Source organism: Hypomesus nipponensis, chromosome 11, assembly GCF_054491055.1.
Source record: "Hypomesus nipponensis isolate SF chromosome 11, ASM5449105v1, whole genome shotgun sequence".
Taxonomy (NCBI): domain Eukaryota; kingdom Metazoa; phylum Chordata; class Actinopteri; order Osmeriformes; family Osmeridae; genus Hypomesus; species Hypomesus nipponensis.
In genome coordinates, this window is record NC_140371.1 from 17,448,744 (window position 1) to 17,463,462 (window position 14,719).

Sequence of the window (14,719 nt, forward strand, 5' to 3'; positions counted from 1 at the left end):
TTCTCTCTCTCTCTCTCTCCCTCTTTTTTGTGCTCTTTTTTTTCTCTTGCTTTTTTGTTGTTGTTGTTGTTGTTGTTGTCTCTGCTTCTTCCTCCTTTTGTCTCTACTTTCTCTTTTCTTTTGTCTCTATACTTTCTCTCACTCCTTGCCCTCTCTCTCTCTCTCTCTCTCTCTCTGTCTGTCCGGCACTCTCTCGCCCAGGCAGGAGAGGGAGGTGTGGGAGCGTTGCCGTGGCGAGGACATGGCGGCCGTGACCCTCTCAGCACAGCAGCGAGAGCAGGAGCTCACACTTCGGCTGCAGCAAACAGAGGCGCAGCACGAGCGCTATGGTGAGTGTCCAGCGGCTAGCCGCCGCCGCCGCCTGCCAACAACACCTTCCTCTCACCCCTCTCCTCCCTCCCTCACCTTCTCAACCTCCCTTCCCCCCCCCCCCCCCCCTTCTCCTCCATCAGCCGTCCCCTTCACCCCTCCTCCTCTCACCCCCACCTCAGGGCAGCGCCAAACCCAGCTCGAACCCGCTCCGAGGCGGATAGCGCCCGGCGCTAGCCACACCTGTAACCTTTGGCTGTGCGCGGGGAGCAGCTGTGGAGCAGCGGAGGCCCGGCCGCAGCGTATTAGTTAGCGTTTAAGGAGGGCGGGGAGGGGAGGGGGGGGGGGGTGGGGAGTAGCGGGCCCCGCTGTCTGTTGATTTGGGAGTGCTGCTCCCACATCTGTCGGACCATCTGGATCTCCCAGCTTTATTTACCTGTGTTTCTGAGAGGCTTGGAGGCCCGCTGCCTGCCAGAACAAAGGAGCAGGAGGAAACAAAGGGAGGGTTTTTTTTCTTTTCTGGCTCGGCATGGCTCAGCTCTCCGGCACACATGTTGTCTAAAGAGAGGCGGCATCAGAGACACAGCAGGAAACTCCCTGGGCCGGTGGAATCAGTCCTTTAATACCAAACCCCACTTCCTCTTCTCAGCAGCTAATTAGCCTCCACACACACACACACCCCTCTCTTCTCTTCCCCCCCTTCCCCCCGGCCTCAATCATCACTCTCTAAACTGTTTGGTTTTTGGTCAACGTCGGACAAATCGCCTCTAGATGATATATTTCTCCCTCCCTCTCGTTCTCCCTTTCACTCTCTCTCTTTATCTCTCGCTCTTACTGTCTCTCTCACTTTGTCCTCTGTTTGTTTCCGGTGCCAGTTTTTGTTGGTCTTTACATACCGTGTTTCTGTCCTACACATGCTCAGCTGCTTTCAAAGCATGGTGGCTAATTAGCATTCTTTGGGCAACTTTTTCTGCAGAGACAAAACTTAATATTGTTTGGGGTGTTTGCACTGACGCTTTGTGTGTGTGTGTCTGTGTGCGTATGCCGTTTGTGTGTGTGCATGTTGTTTCACTTCACACTAGGTCCAAAAGAAGATTGTCACACCACCTCCCCAATATGTGTCTCTATATGCTTGTAGGGGTGCCATGTCCCGTGCGTGTGTCTTTGCAGGCCCCCACTGTAAACAGGAAGAGCCTTTTGTAGAATAGCCGTTCTTTATCTGTATGAATGTGTGACCACCTCAGGACTGTTACTATTGCAAAAAAATAGTCTCACATTATGGGTTCACTCGATTTGTCCCCCTGCAATGAATAATAGATGAGTCCAATCAGTAAGGGATAATGTACAGTGAGACGGGTCATTATTGGAAAATAACCCCTGACTCGATGTGAAGGGTAATTTGAGTAATTGGATCCCGGTCACTATCTCTACAGTATCGCTGTACAGTATCTCGTTTATTACATGGCTACTTTCTGAAGAAAGCAATCATTTGACACAAAAAATATTTTATTGATATAAATGATTTCATTGCTTCTGCTAATAGAATAGTCTGTTATCGTCAATAGTTACGGTCTGTTCTTCATAGCAGCGGTCTGCTTTTCAGAAATAACAGATGTAGAATTCAGTAATTAGAATCAGAAATAAGTATTCAACAAAGCTGTGGAATTATGCGCTTTAATTCCTTTTTACAGTCGTCCATGTTATTTGGTGTTATTTTTTTATATTAACTCTAGCCTGATGGTACTGCAAAGTTTACTTTAAAATTATTTTCAGTTTGGTATAATAATAAATAACAAATAAAATACTAATAATAGTGCTTCATAGTGCTTTTGTTTTGAGAAGATCTTAGCTAACTTAGCGAACACTATTATTTGCAGCAAAAAAAGCCACCCCCTGATGGTGTAGCAGAGACATCGAAGGTGCCGTAGCGCAGAACAATGGCGTTCAATGTTTGGAGCTTTTCGTGGTAAATGCTAGTATTGTGCAAGTATTGTGCTAGTAAAGTTAAGTCAGAAAGAAAAAGTATAAGAAAAAGTATATTCAGTGAATGTGCAAGTGCAGATTTCTTATTTCTTTCTGGTCCCGCACTAGTCCATGGACTGAGGAAGGTTAGCCTCCTGGACATGTTTGTTCCTGTGGATGTGCTTCCTCCTTATCACTTTTTCAAAGACAAACAGTCCTTCATTGACTGTACTGTAACAGAATGGTGGAGCAGGTGGATTGTTCCCCAATCCAAACCTTGAGCAATGTGCTTTTTAAATAGACATATGTTTTGTGAAGAGAGCGTGCACAGTTTCAAAGCCTGATCAAAGCCAAAACGTTAGAGTGTTCTGAGAGGGCGGGTCGATATCGTTTGAGTGTGCAGGAACAAGGGTGAAAACCTGGCAAATAAAAACACTTTCAAAAACAAAAACAAACAAAAGTCTCTCGTCTGAACAATACACAGCTCTCGCTTCAATGCTTGATGATTGCCTACAAAGCTAGATCCACAGCACAAAGAAACATATGTAACCTTCTGTTTGGTTTTTCTTACTTCTCTCCATGATTCATTCTCAGCATGGGTGTTGGGTGTGGGATGAGTGTCTGACATACTCACCAAGCTGGTCCTTGACTTCTCTCCCTTCCCATAATCCCTTGCAGCGGCGGAGCTTGACTGTCTGTTGAGCTCCCAGAACGCCTTAATTGGGAAGCTAAAGGAGGAGTGTTGCATTCTGGGAGCCAGGCTGGAGGAGCTGACTGAAACTAGCAGGTAAGGCCGGGGCAGGTGATGCTGGTGCAAACAAGGCCAGGGGCAGGTGACGCTAGGAGCAGGCAAGGCCAATGGAGGTGAGGCCAGGAGTAGGTAAAGTCAGAGCAGAAGAGGCCAGGGAAGGTGAGGCCGGGGGGGAAGTCTTTTTCCTGACCTGCAGGCTTAGGACGAGAGAAGAAGAATCCATCTACTCTGTCCATCTGCGAGCACTCTGCATGACCAGTGATGTTGTAGTCATGGCCCGGGCTGGCGCTGGCTGGAGGCCTCTGGGACGTGCCAATCTGCTCGGGCCGTTTCTCTGTTTGTGGTCATGTGATCATGCATGTTCCACGTGTGAGACACCTCAGGCCTTTGGTCAGCTGTTGGAGCTGTGGAACACATTAGTCACATGACAGAGCCCAATCTGGCACCGCCAGACCGCCCCAACTTGAGCAGCACTGCGCAGAGACAACAGGATCAAACACACACAAGCACTGATCTCTCGCAAATACTCACAGGCACGCACGTGCACTCACAGGCCTTTCTACACGCGACACACCACAGTAAAGAGACACACACACTTTTTCAGCCCCTACATCTGCTGTGTGTGTGGCGTAGTGTTTCACCACGGTGTGGTTTGTAGTGTGTCTGCAGGCCGTTGTTGCTCCTGGAGCGCCGTGTTCAATGTAGCGTCTAAAGCCCTGCCGTCCGTCAGCCTAGCTGAGCCAGACATACCCACACATTGGCCTCCTCTATACCACAGCCAGGCTAATGCTAGCTAGCCTAGACAGACCCACACACTGGCCTCCTCTACACTACAGCCATGCTAATGCTAGCTAGCCTAGACAGACCCACACACTGGCCTCCTCTACACTACAGCCATGCTAATGCTAGCTAGCCTAGACAGACCCACACACTGGCCTCCTGTACACTACAGCCATGTTAACGCTAGCTAGCCCAGACAGACCCACACAGCCATTGCCCTCAACTATACTCCATTCTGTCTTACAGCTGTATGCACAAACACACACACAGGGTGTTCCCTCATCTCCAGGCCTGGCCAGCTCTATATGTATTTCTTCACAGTAAAATAGTATGAAAATGACACGTAGTCTTAATGTTATAAGGTGCGTATGTCATATAGTTAACGTGGTATTAACGTTGCCTGCGTGCTAGTGGCGAGGTGGAGCAGATGGCCCTGCAGAAGCAGCATCTCGAGGAGACGCTGGAGAAGCTGAGGACTCGCTCTGCTGCCATGGAGGAGCAGTGTGTCCAGCATGGCAGGATGCACCAGCGCATGAAGAACAGGTACACACACACACACACACACCTTCACAATCACACACACACACCTTCACAATCACACACACACACCTTCACAATCACACACACACACCTTCACAATCACACACACACACACACCTTCACAATCACACACACACACACACCTTCACAATCACACACACACACACCTTCACAATCACACACACACACACACACACCTTCACAATCACACACACACACACCTTCACAATCACACACACACACACACCTTCACAATCACACACACACACACACCTTCACAATCACACACACACACACCTTCACAATCACACACACACACACACACACCTTCACAATCACACACACACACACCTTCACACACACCTTCACAATCACACACACACCTTCACAATCACACACACACACCTTCACAATCACACACACACACCTTCACAATCACACACACACACACCTTCACAATCACACACACACACACCTTCACAATCACACACACACACACACACCTTCACAATCACACACACACACACCTTCACAATCACACACACACCTTCACAATCACACACACACACACACACCTTCACAATCACACACACACACCTTCACAATCACACACATCTTCACAATAACACACATCTTCACAATCACACACACATCTTCACAATCACACACACACACACACACACACATCTTCACAATTACACATATACACACATCTTCACAATCACACACACACAAGCAAACACACACACACACACACTAATAAGGTATTGTTTGTTGTGGCAGTATACGCAGTACACGTCACTAGTTGCACCAGTTTAAACCAACTGTACTGTACAATGCATTTATGTTTCAGTTTGCGTGTGTATGCATGTGCCAGTTTGCATGTGAATGTTTGTCTCCATGACACACATGCGTGTGGATGTCGCTTTGTGCACGTGTGTCAGCGTCTACATGCTTGTGTGTGTCCGTTTGTACATGTGTGTGTCTGTTTGCAGATGCGTATGAGTCAGTCTGTGCATGTGTGTGTGTGTCAGCTTGTACATGCGTGTGTGTTAGTTTGTTCACGCGTGTGTCAGTTTGCGGGGGCCTGTTCTCTGGTGAATCATGCGGCCCAGAGTGCAGAGCGGCAGGGCGTCTGGCAGCCGGCCTGCCAGCCCCGCGTGGGCGAGGCTGTGCGGGCGTCACAGAGGCTGTCTTAGCTCTGCAACACACACACACACATACACACACACACACATACACACACACTGTCCGCTGCTCCAAGTGAAGTACCACATATGGTTAACGCCAACTAACTTGCAGATAAAACCAAAAAGCAAGTAGTTGCACAAAAACTGCAATGAAATGAGAGAGAGAGATGGGTTTACTTTTACCAATTCCATCGTTTGTTTTTTGAACGTGTATCGAACACATGTATTTTGTGAAAGAGATTAAGATAAAATCTAATCCTGATTAATCTGATCAGTATTTCATTGAATCAATATCATTGTTTATTAAAATCCTTTCATTTAACTGTCAGATGATGTTCAGCCATTCAACATCTCCGTTCTCCGAATGATATCTTATTACAATTTCTAAACACCATCTTCTCCCGGCTGTAGAAGTTGATTTGATCCTCCAGTCCACCTCGTCATAGGATGTTTTATTCTCTAGTGTTATATGCCCTTTGTGAGTGAGTGTGTTTGGGTCTATACATATTGTGGTGTGTGTGTGTGTGTGTGTGTGTGTGTGTGTGTGTGTGTGTGTGTGTGTGTGTGTGTGTGTGTGTGTGTGTGTGTGTGTGTGTGTGTGACGTGTGCACTGAGGGCACTTCGCCTTGGCACTGGAGGGTTAAGGTGTATGTGTTAACAAGCTGGTGCACACGGGTTCGCCCAACACGCCAAGATCACGCCAATACTCAGAGCTCGCCCCACTCAGATATTCTCGATCGGGGCACAATCTGTGCTGCGAAGAATCTCAACAGCGTGCCACGTACAAAACATTTGGAAAATCAGCTTGATTTATTTTTACATTTGGAGCAGAATGCCAAGCTACACAGGGGTTTTAGCACACAATGTTTTGCTGCTCGGCTTCCTAATTTATTTATTTATCTCAGTATGTATTTCTGGGTTTTTTGCCCAGAGATTAGGGAGGCAATTCAGAATGAAAGCCGGCGTGAATTAAAACGAACATTAAATAGATCCTAGATGTGTAGGATTTAAATTTAGCATAATTATTTTGTGAAAACTATTATTCCACATAGAACAATGTTAGAAGTAATACATGTATATAATTTTTTTCTCTGGGAATATGGTTGTTTTTAGTACAAATCTGTATTTTATATGTTGGTATTACAGTTTATCATTTGTATTGCTGTCATATATATGCATTGAAATGGGCAAAGGTTGTTTGTGCTCCGTTCTTGCTAAAGATTAAATGGCAGTTCCAAGGTAGCGCTGACATTCACAGTTGCGTACAGGGAGAGGGCATGCTCATTTGTGCATGCCATTAGTTTAAGAAATGACAATAGAAATACTATAAATGAAGTATGTATTATGTACTTCATGGGAACTACTTAAATGTACATATTTAAACTTAATTAACCTGTTTTTAATTTGTATGTACTATTACTGTACTAAAAGAAAAAATTGCATCTTATTTTTAGACTTTTGATTACATAAAAACAAAATATACTGTATGGTAATTATTTTCGACAGACAGAGGATGACCCAATTGAGAGGTTGTGTTGGATGAAGATGAATGACTGGGGCCAGGACCTGGCCAAACTGCCCTCTTGATTGGTCTTATTCCTCAGTGTGAGAAAGGAAGGAGAAAGAAGAAGATCTTCTTGTAATGCAGCACAGGCTAGGTGGGGTAGTCTATTGTCTAGTCAGGTACAGTTGAACTTCTCCTAATCCCTGAAAGGTTTCCGAGAGTGATCTGTAAAGTCTGGATGACAGGCACATGAACAGAGTTGTTGGTGTATCTGGACAGAGCAGGTCAGTGGCTTAGACTGGGCTGGACTTGGCTCTGGTTATTTTCGCTTCACTTGTTGGTTCAGCCTCCGAACTTCTTCCTCCACTGTGCCTCGCTGTGTGAACACACACACACACACACACAAATCCATAAAACACTATCACCCCCGCAGCTGCCAGCATGCTGCTGCACCAATTATCACTAACACACACACACAGTCACACACACACACACCTTCCCGCACATTTGCATACACATACAAATACGCTCCCTCGGCTCTCAGACGCACACACACACACACACACAGTCACAGTGCGTGTCACTGTGGCGTCTTGCTTGGCGGCCCTTTAAGGAGAGGCGGTAATGTATACGCACAGATGTGCTGCTAAATCTACAGGCTTCTGTGGGCCATATGGCCCCATAAAGAAAGATGGTGTGCGCGTCTGGAGGAGAGGAGAGAGGGATGGAGGGATGGATGGAGGGACATGTGTGTGAGGAGAGCAGGCAGTTGTTGGAGCTGTGTGGAGGAGAAGGGCTCCAGGAGATTGGCTAATGGAACAAATGGTCGCGGCAGGCTGGGAACAGGCTTGCTGTGGCCGGGGGGAGACGTTGGCCCTCGGGCCGAGGCTGCTTCATCTGGTTCCCTGCCACACACGCATACACGCGCACACGCACACACACACACACACACACACACACACACACACACACACACACACACTGAGCTGCCATCCCCCAGAAGCAAGAAGACTCTCCTCAAACTTTTCATTTGCAAATGAAGTTGGCAGAGGCCAGGATATGTAGGAGTGTGTGTATGTGGTGTGTGTTTCTGTCTTTGTGCATGGGATCATATGGTTGGGTAGCAGAAGTGGTGGAGGATGAGTGGATTATGACCATACTTTGAATGCTTGCAATCCATACTGTGATGGCCTGTGTTGGAACGCAGACTGTTAGGGTGACAGTCTGTAAGTAGTGCAATAACAAAACGGATTGTTTTACATTCACGTGAAATTGTAAAGTTTCAAAATTTGTATTCAGATTCCGTTCTCTGATGGACAGATTTGTTTCCTGTCGTAACGCAAGCCCTATCTTTCTCTCTCTCTCTTCTGAGGTCTGTACCTTCTCTTGTGACTTGCCTCTCTTCCACTGCCCTCTGGGTGGTGCTACAGAGTCACACTTTCTCTCTCTGTCTCCCTCCCTCCCTCTGTTTCTCTCCTCCACCCAGCTGGCCTTTGTTGCCGGGGGCCACGGCAGGGCGGCTTGCTGAAAGAGCATTGTCAAACGGTGGCTTTACAGCTCTGATGCTGGGACACATACGAAAGCGCACACACATACAGTTTTACAGCCCAGGCGCAAGGCTGTACCCAGGGGCGTGCAAGCTGGAGCGCTACTGAGCGGAACATCAGATCAACAGCCATAAACTCCTAACACAGCACCACCATTCTCTCATCACACACGCACACACACTCTCACCCTCTCAGATGAACCATTACGACTTTGATGTAAGCTTGGTTGAATGAGTTTGAAGTTAAGTTCATTTCTGTTGTAATAGCCTACTCTCCTAAAACTAGTACCGCTCACACCTGAACCCTAGGGTAGGTCTAGACTCTAGAGAGTGCTATGGGATAGGTCTATAGGGTAGGTCCATAGGTGGTCTATGGAATAGGTCTAGAGGACTATGGGATGGTTCACCCAGATCTGATCCTGGGTGCTGTGTTAACAAGTCCATCATTCCCCCGCTCCCCTCTCAGATGAAATGAGGACATGAGGATAAAACATGAATGAGACCATGAGCTACAACAGGCCTCTCTGTTCCTAACAGGTTGGGAGGGGGGTTCATGCCCGCTAGGCAGATCCCACAGAACCAACACACACATCAGTTCAGTGCCATTCTAGATATGAACTGGGGTACGGGCTTGTGTGTGTGTGTGTGTGTGTGTGTGTGTGTGTGTGGAGCAGCAGCTGCAGGCTGCCCCTGGCAGTATTGTTTTAACCAGGCTAGCCAAGGCAGTCTGCCTGCATTCTTCACTCGTCCCTCCAGGCCAGACCCCCGCACCTCCCCTCCCTGCCTCTGATACCCAGGCTCCCGGCTGGGCTGTCCGAGGTGGCCGAGATTTAGGGTTGATATGAATGTTGCATAACTGCAGAATCTGTTATGCAGTGGGAGCGATTGAGAAAAATAAGACAGATTTCGAGATCGACATAGGTGAGGGTGATGTACTGTAAATGACCTGTGCGGATCCTGAATACTTTACCTTGTATGTAGTGCATGTGTGTGTGTTTCCAGAGCAACATCCGGTGTGATTAGCCACAACATTAACAGTGTGGCCCCCAGGGGATTGTGGGTAGTGTAGTGCCAGTTGTATTTGGAGGCTAGAACTACAGTGCAAGGTAAAGCCTGCCAGCCTAATGGCAGCCACACATACACACACGCCCCTGGGATGCACCAAAGACTTGGGCCTCTTCTCCCCTGTGAGGGGACAACCTGTGTTGTCTGCAGGTTCCCCTGTGACGCTCAGACATAATATGGGGTTCCCTCCTCCTGGAACATGGCTGTAGGACATACACACACACACACACTTAACTGTACAAAGCTGACAACAGTCTCTCGTGGATCTCTTGTAAACAAGCAAACACATAAACACACACTGCACAAACAAAGTATAACCTGGTCACCTGTGAATTCAGCCGTGGTGCCAGGAATGTGTTTGTGCATGCGAGCGAATCTGTGTGTGTGTGAGTTGTAATTAAGTTTATGTCTGAAAGCAGAGGTCAGCTTCATGTGACCAACTCCCTTTCCAACAGAAAGGTGTGTTCAAGTCTCCTTCAGAGAGGAACGTTGAAATGGGGTCGAACATGCTGGTTGTATTCCACACTGAGGCTGTCTGGCTCTCTGGATCAGGCCCAGCCTGGAACACAGCACGGCCAGTGGAACTTCTTTGACACTGTGTAGTTTAAGAAGAGGAAGGAGCACACATCCACACAAATAACATGGGAAACCGAGAAAACAACCTTTTGATTAAGTGTGTGTGTATGTGTGCGTCATTGGCTTGGTCTTTCTCCCAGTTTGCCATTGGATCCAGCAGATGGTGTCCTTTCACCAGGTCAGCGGGACGTCTAAGACTCGGCTCGCCAACCTTCCGCCCTCCTCACTCCCCCCTAACCTCCCTCTTCACATCCTCACTCCCCCCTAACCTCCCTCTTCACATCCTCTCTCCCCCCTAACCTCCCTCTTCACATCCTCTCTCCCCCCTAACCTCCCTCTTCACATCCTCTCTCCCCCCTAACCTCCCTCTTCACATCCTCTCTCCCCCCTAACCTCCCTCTTCACATCCTCTCTCCCCCTAACCTCCCTCTTCACATCCTCACTTCCCCCTAACCTCCCTCTTCACATCCTCACTCCCCCCTAACCTCCCTCTTCACATCCTCACTTCCCCCTAACCTCCCTCTTCACATCCTCTCTCCCCCTTAACCTCCCTCTTCACATCCTCACTCCCCCCTAACCTCCCTCTTCACATCCTCTCTCCCCCCTAACCTCCCTCTTCACATCCTCTCTCCCCCCTAACCTCCCTCTTCACATCCTCTCTCCCCCTAACCTCCCTCTTCACATCCTCACTCCCCCCTAACCTCCCTCTTCACATCCTCTCTCCCCTCTAACCTCCCTCTTCACGTCCTCACTTCCCCCTAACCTCCCTCTTTACATCCTCACTCCCCCCTAACCTCCCTCTTCACATCCTCACTTCCCCCTAACCTCCCTCTTCACATCCTCACTTCCCCCTAACCTCCCTCTTCACATCCTCACTTCCCCCTAACCTCCCTCTTCACATCCTCATTTCCCCCTTACTCCCCACCTCACATCTTCAACCTCCTACTACCTCATCTCATAACTCCTCACCTCACATCCTTACTCCCTCCTAACCAACCACCTCCCCCCCCCAAAAAAAAAAAAAATCCTCCCTCCCACTTATTTCCTCACCTCAGCCATCCCAGCAGTGGGCACCAGCCAGACAGCCAGCTAGCCAGGCTGGCATGTGAAAAGGGGGGCAGAGCCCTAATGCTAAGCTGTTTTAAAAAGCTAATGAAGTTGTGTGCCAGTGGATACAGGGGCATTATGGGATTGTCTTGGTGAATGGCTGGGTGGATCAACCCATGTGGAGGCCCTCTCAGGAGCGACAGTCACCCCTCCTGCCCCTGTTACCCTCCCAAACCTCACCCCCGACCCTCAACCTTGCATTATCCATTTGAGCTTCAACCTCTCCAGAACCGTGAACCTTCTCCTTTCCTACCTACCTTTCGCTCTCCCTCCCAGCCTTACCCCACACTCAGCCTGGTCCTCCAGCCTCACCTTTGCTCCAGCCTCACCCCAAAGTGAAGTCAGAGCCAAAGGAGGATGAGGCTCAGAGAGGATGTGTAACAGATTAAGATGCAGACAGACTGTATCCGTGTTGTGTCTCTTGCTGAGGTCGGGGCTGGGACTAGGGGGTTGGGGTTGGGACTAGGGGTCAGGGGTTGGAGTTGGGACTAGGGGTTAGGGGCTGGGGCTGGGGCTAGGGCTACTATTGGACCGGGGTTTGGGGAGTTCCAAGCTTGTCCGAGGACTTGACACTGTGAGAGAGCTGGAGTTAGGTTGTACAGCTCTGTGCTTTAATGCAATAGGCGGTGTTGAGTACCAGTCTTGACTGAGTGGCTTGACTGATACGTCACCGCTGATTAACTGGCTTGTCTGACTGAACTGGCTGCTCTTCACTGGGCCTCGCCAGGCAAACACGACGGCGAGATTTGTGACCAAACAGACAGGACAGCCTCAGTGATTGTTGCTCAAAGAGGAGGAGGAAGAAGGGGAGTCGGTTTAACATTGAACACTTGTCGTTTCTTGTTACTATGTAAGGGTCTTAAATAATCATACGTCCTCAGAAACAAAACTTTTGCTTCCCGTCGCTCCTCTCTGCGTGTGCGTGTGGTATGTTGGTTGCGTGTCACCCTCACCCTTCAGCAGGGCAGTGTGCTCTGGGTGGTTGACGTGGCAACGTCCTGCTGTGTGGGGGGGCGGCATGTGTGTGTTGGTGGTGGAGGGGGGGGGGGGGGTTTGTGACGCATAATGCTGCCCAGCCCTGTTAGCTTGGTGCCAGGCTGTGGAGGCTGCAGCTCCGGCCCCCAGCACAGCAGGCCCGATGCTGGGACAAGCTGGCCAGCCCCCGCCTGCTCCAGCTCTCACGGGGGGGATGGGGTGGGGAGGGGGGGGGGCAGGGGGGGGCTTTCAGGGGGAAGGGGGGGTGGCTTACCCCTGCACAGACGGCAGTGCCATTGCCAGCAGGGCGGGGGCATCTGTCTCCCCCTGCAGCAACAGCTAGAGGCCTCTCCCCCCATCCTCTCCTCCCCCCTCCCTTCTCTCCTCTCCTTCCATCTCCTCCTCTCCTCCTCCCTTAGTGAAGTGGTGGATCTAGGACATCGAGAGACGGAACTTCCTAAGCAGACAGAAGGACAGTTTCTCTGTACATGTCGAGTGAGACGGTCAGCAAACACACAAGCGAGCAGCCTGGATCCAGGGCCCCAGACTAAACTACACTCTCATCAGGGCTTCAGTGTGTGTATCTGCGTGCGGCTGGATGCGTATGCTAATGTAGTGCATTCCTGGCCTGTGAGTTAGCTTTGTTTTACTTGAGGAGGGGAGGAGGAGATATTTGAATGGGCTGGTGGGAACAACTATGACCCCCCCAATGCCCCTCACCCCCCTCCTCACCCCAGGATGAAAGGCCTCATTGTCACTGGGCTGCAGCAGGGAGAGTCACGGTGGCTCAGAGCCAGGGAGAACCTCATTATTGGAGCAGTAATGAGGATGTTCCCATCAACCCATAGTTTTATATTGTCAACAGCAGTTGTATTATATATCCTTTGTGTGCGTGTGTGTGCGTGCAGGCTCCAGCAGTTAGACCAGCACTGCCAGTCCAGTGCCCACCAGGTGTTGGAGTTGCTGGCCAGACAGAACCAACTTACACAAGAACGGCAAGTCCTCAATGAGGAGATGCAGAACCTGCGCATACAGGTAGAGATGGATGTGCGAGATGGGTTTGTGTGCAATACAAACAGTAAGATAGAGTCGTTTGGCAATGTGTGTTTGACCTTTTTGTTCTCTTTTCAGTTACCTAGTGCTAATAGTTGATGCCTGGAAACACAAGGCCCCATCGTTCAGAGATCCCCCTCTGGAACACTTGTCAAACTGTATGTATTTGTCATGAATTATGGAGCAGTGTTTGTAATTGTGTTTTTTAGAAAACATTTTGATTTTCTCTGTATTGGCTGACAGTGTATGTGCTTTTATATGAAAATCCAATTGGAAAAAGGTGATTCTTCTTAACTAGGAATTTCACTTTGAATAAATGTTTCTAAAACTGGGATCATAGTAATGCAATTAGTACACATATACATGCATACACCCATGTTTGCATACTGTATGTATATGAACATATAATATATAAATACATCAGAGATGGGAAGTAACAAAGTACAAAATACAAATTTACAAAAATGTACTTGTCAGTAACAAACCACTTTTCTGGTATCAGTACTTTTTTTCACACAAAAAAAATCAAACAACTTTTTATTTTCACAAATATCTCTACTTTCTACTTCTGCCATTTTCAATCCAGGTTCGATACCTTAGTTTTAATCTGTATTTGGTGGCATGATCAATACATGGCTCTGGATCAATATAATTTCTTGTCATTGTGCACCTTTTTTAATTTCCATCACGCTGCACACAACAGATGTTAGATTGTTTACGAAGCTACCATGGAGCAAGGCAGAAGGCAACAAGAAGAAAAAAGTCATGGATGAGACTGAGGGAGTTAGCAATGTCAACGTGACAGAGAATATAAACATTGCTGATCACGCATGGCCAAATATGAGGGAGATGTTAGAAATTGCTAGTGTCACAAAAGATTTCTGATGAATGCGCTGCGTCTATATATAGTGTATTTTTGTATTAATGTATTAATATGATGTAAGGCCCAGTTAGCAACGTGACACTAAAACAGGTAGTCGTAATGGTTACTTACATTTTTCTAAAACCTTGTGTTATCTTTGGGTCATTCTGACCCATCAGTCATTGTGACCCACCGTCGTTTGCAACAACTTTACCGCGTACAAAAACAAAGTGAAGCATTTTCTTTTAACCGTTGGGCTGTCTCAGACCCCCCACATTGCGACGGTTAAAATACAATTATTTTTATTTGCGTTTGTATTGGGTGAAATTGGGTAAACACAACGATGGTTTGTTATGAACCTTTTGGTCATGTGACCCGAAGGCAGCACAAGGGTTAAGTATATGTCAGAGCCCATACTTCAACTCGAGGGAAAAAGTGCACTCAGCTCTTCAACATTTACAAGTCTTTTTAAACATAAGTATCTGTACTTCTACTTGAG

At 48.2% G+C, this 14,719-nt stretch overlaps 1 protein-coding gene across 2 annotated transcripts in view; it reads left to right on the forward strand.

Moving 5' to 3' along the window:
- Positions 1–13,996, forward strand: part of sdccag8 (SHH signaling and ciliogenesis regulator sdccag8) — a 31,750-nt gene extending 17,754 nt beyond the window's left edge. Inside the window, exons 14-18 of one of the 2 annotated variants that reach the window (XM_084708910.1) lie at positions 202–329; positions 2,950–3,058; positions 4,214–4,345; positions 13,214–13,340; positions 13,437–13,990. In XM_084708910.1, coding sequence (XP_084565036.1) covers positions 202–329; positions 2,950–3,058; positions 4,214–4,345; positions 13,214–13,340; positions 13,437–13,457 — 517 coding nt within the window. In that variant the 3' untranslated portion in view covers positions 13,458–13,990. Of the gene's footprint in view, positions 1–201; positions 330–2,949; positions 3,059–4,213; positions 4,346–13,213; positions 13,341–13,436 lie in introns of both variants that reach the window. The other variant, XM_084708911.1, reaches the window with a different exon arrangement.
- Positions 13,997–14,719: the final 723 nt, after the last annotated feature.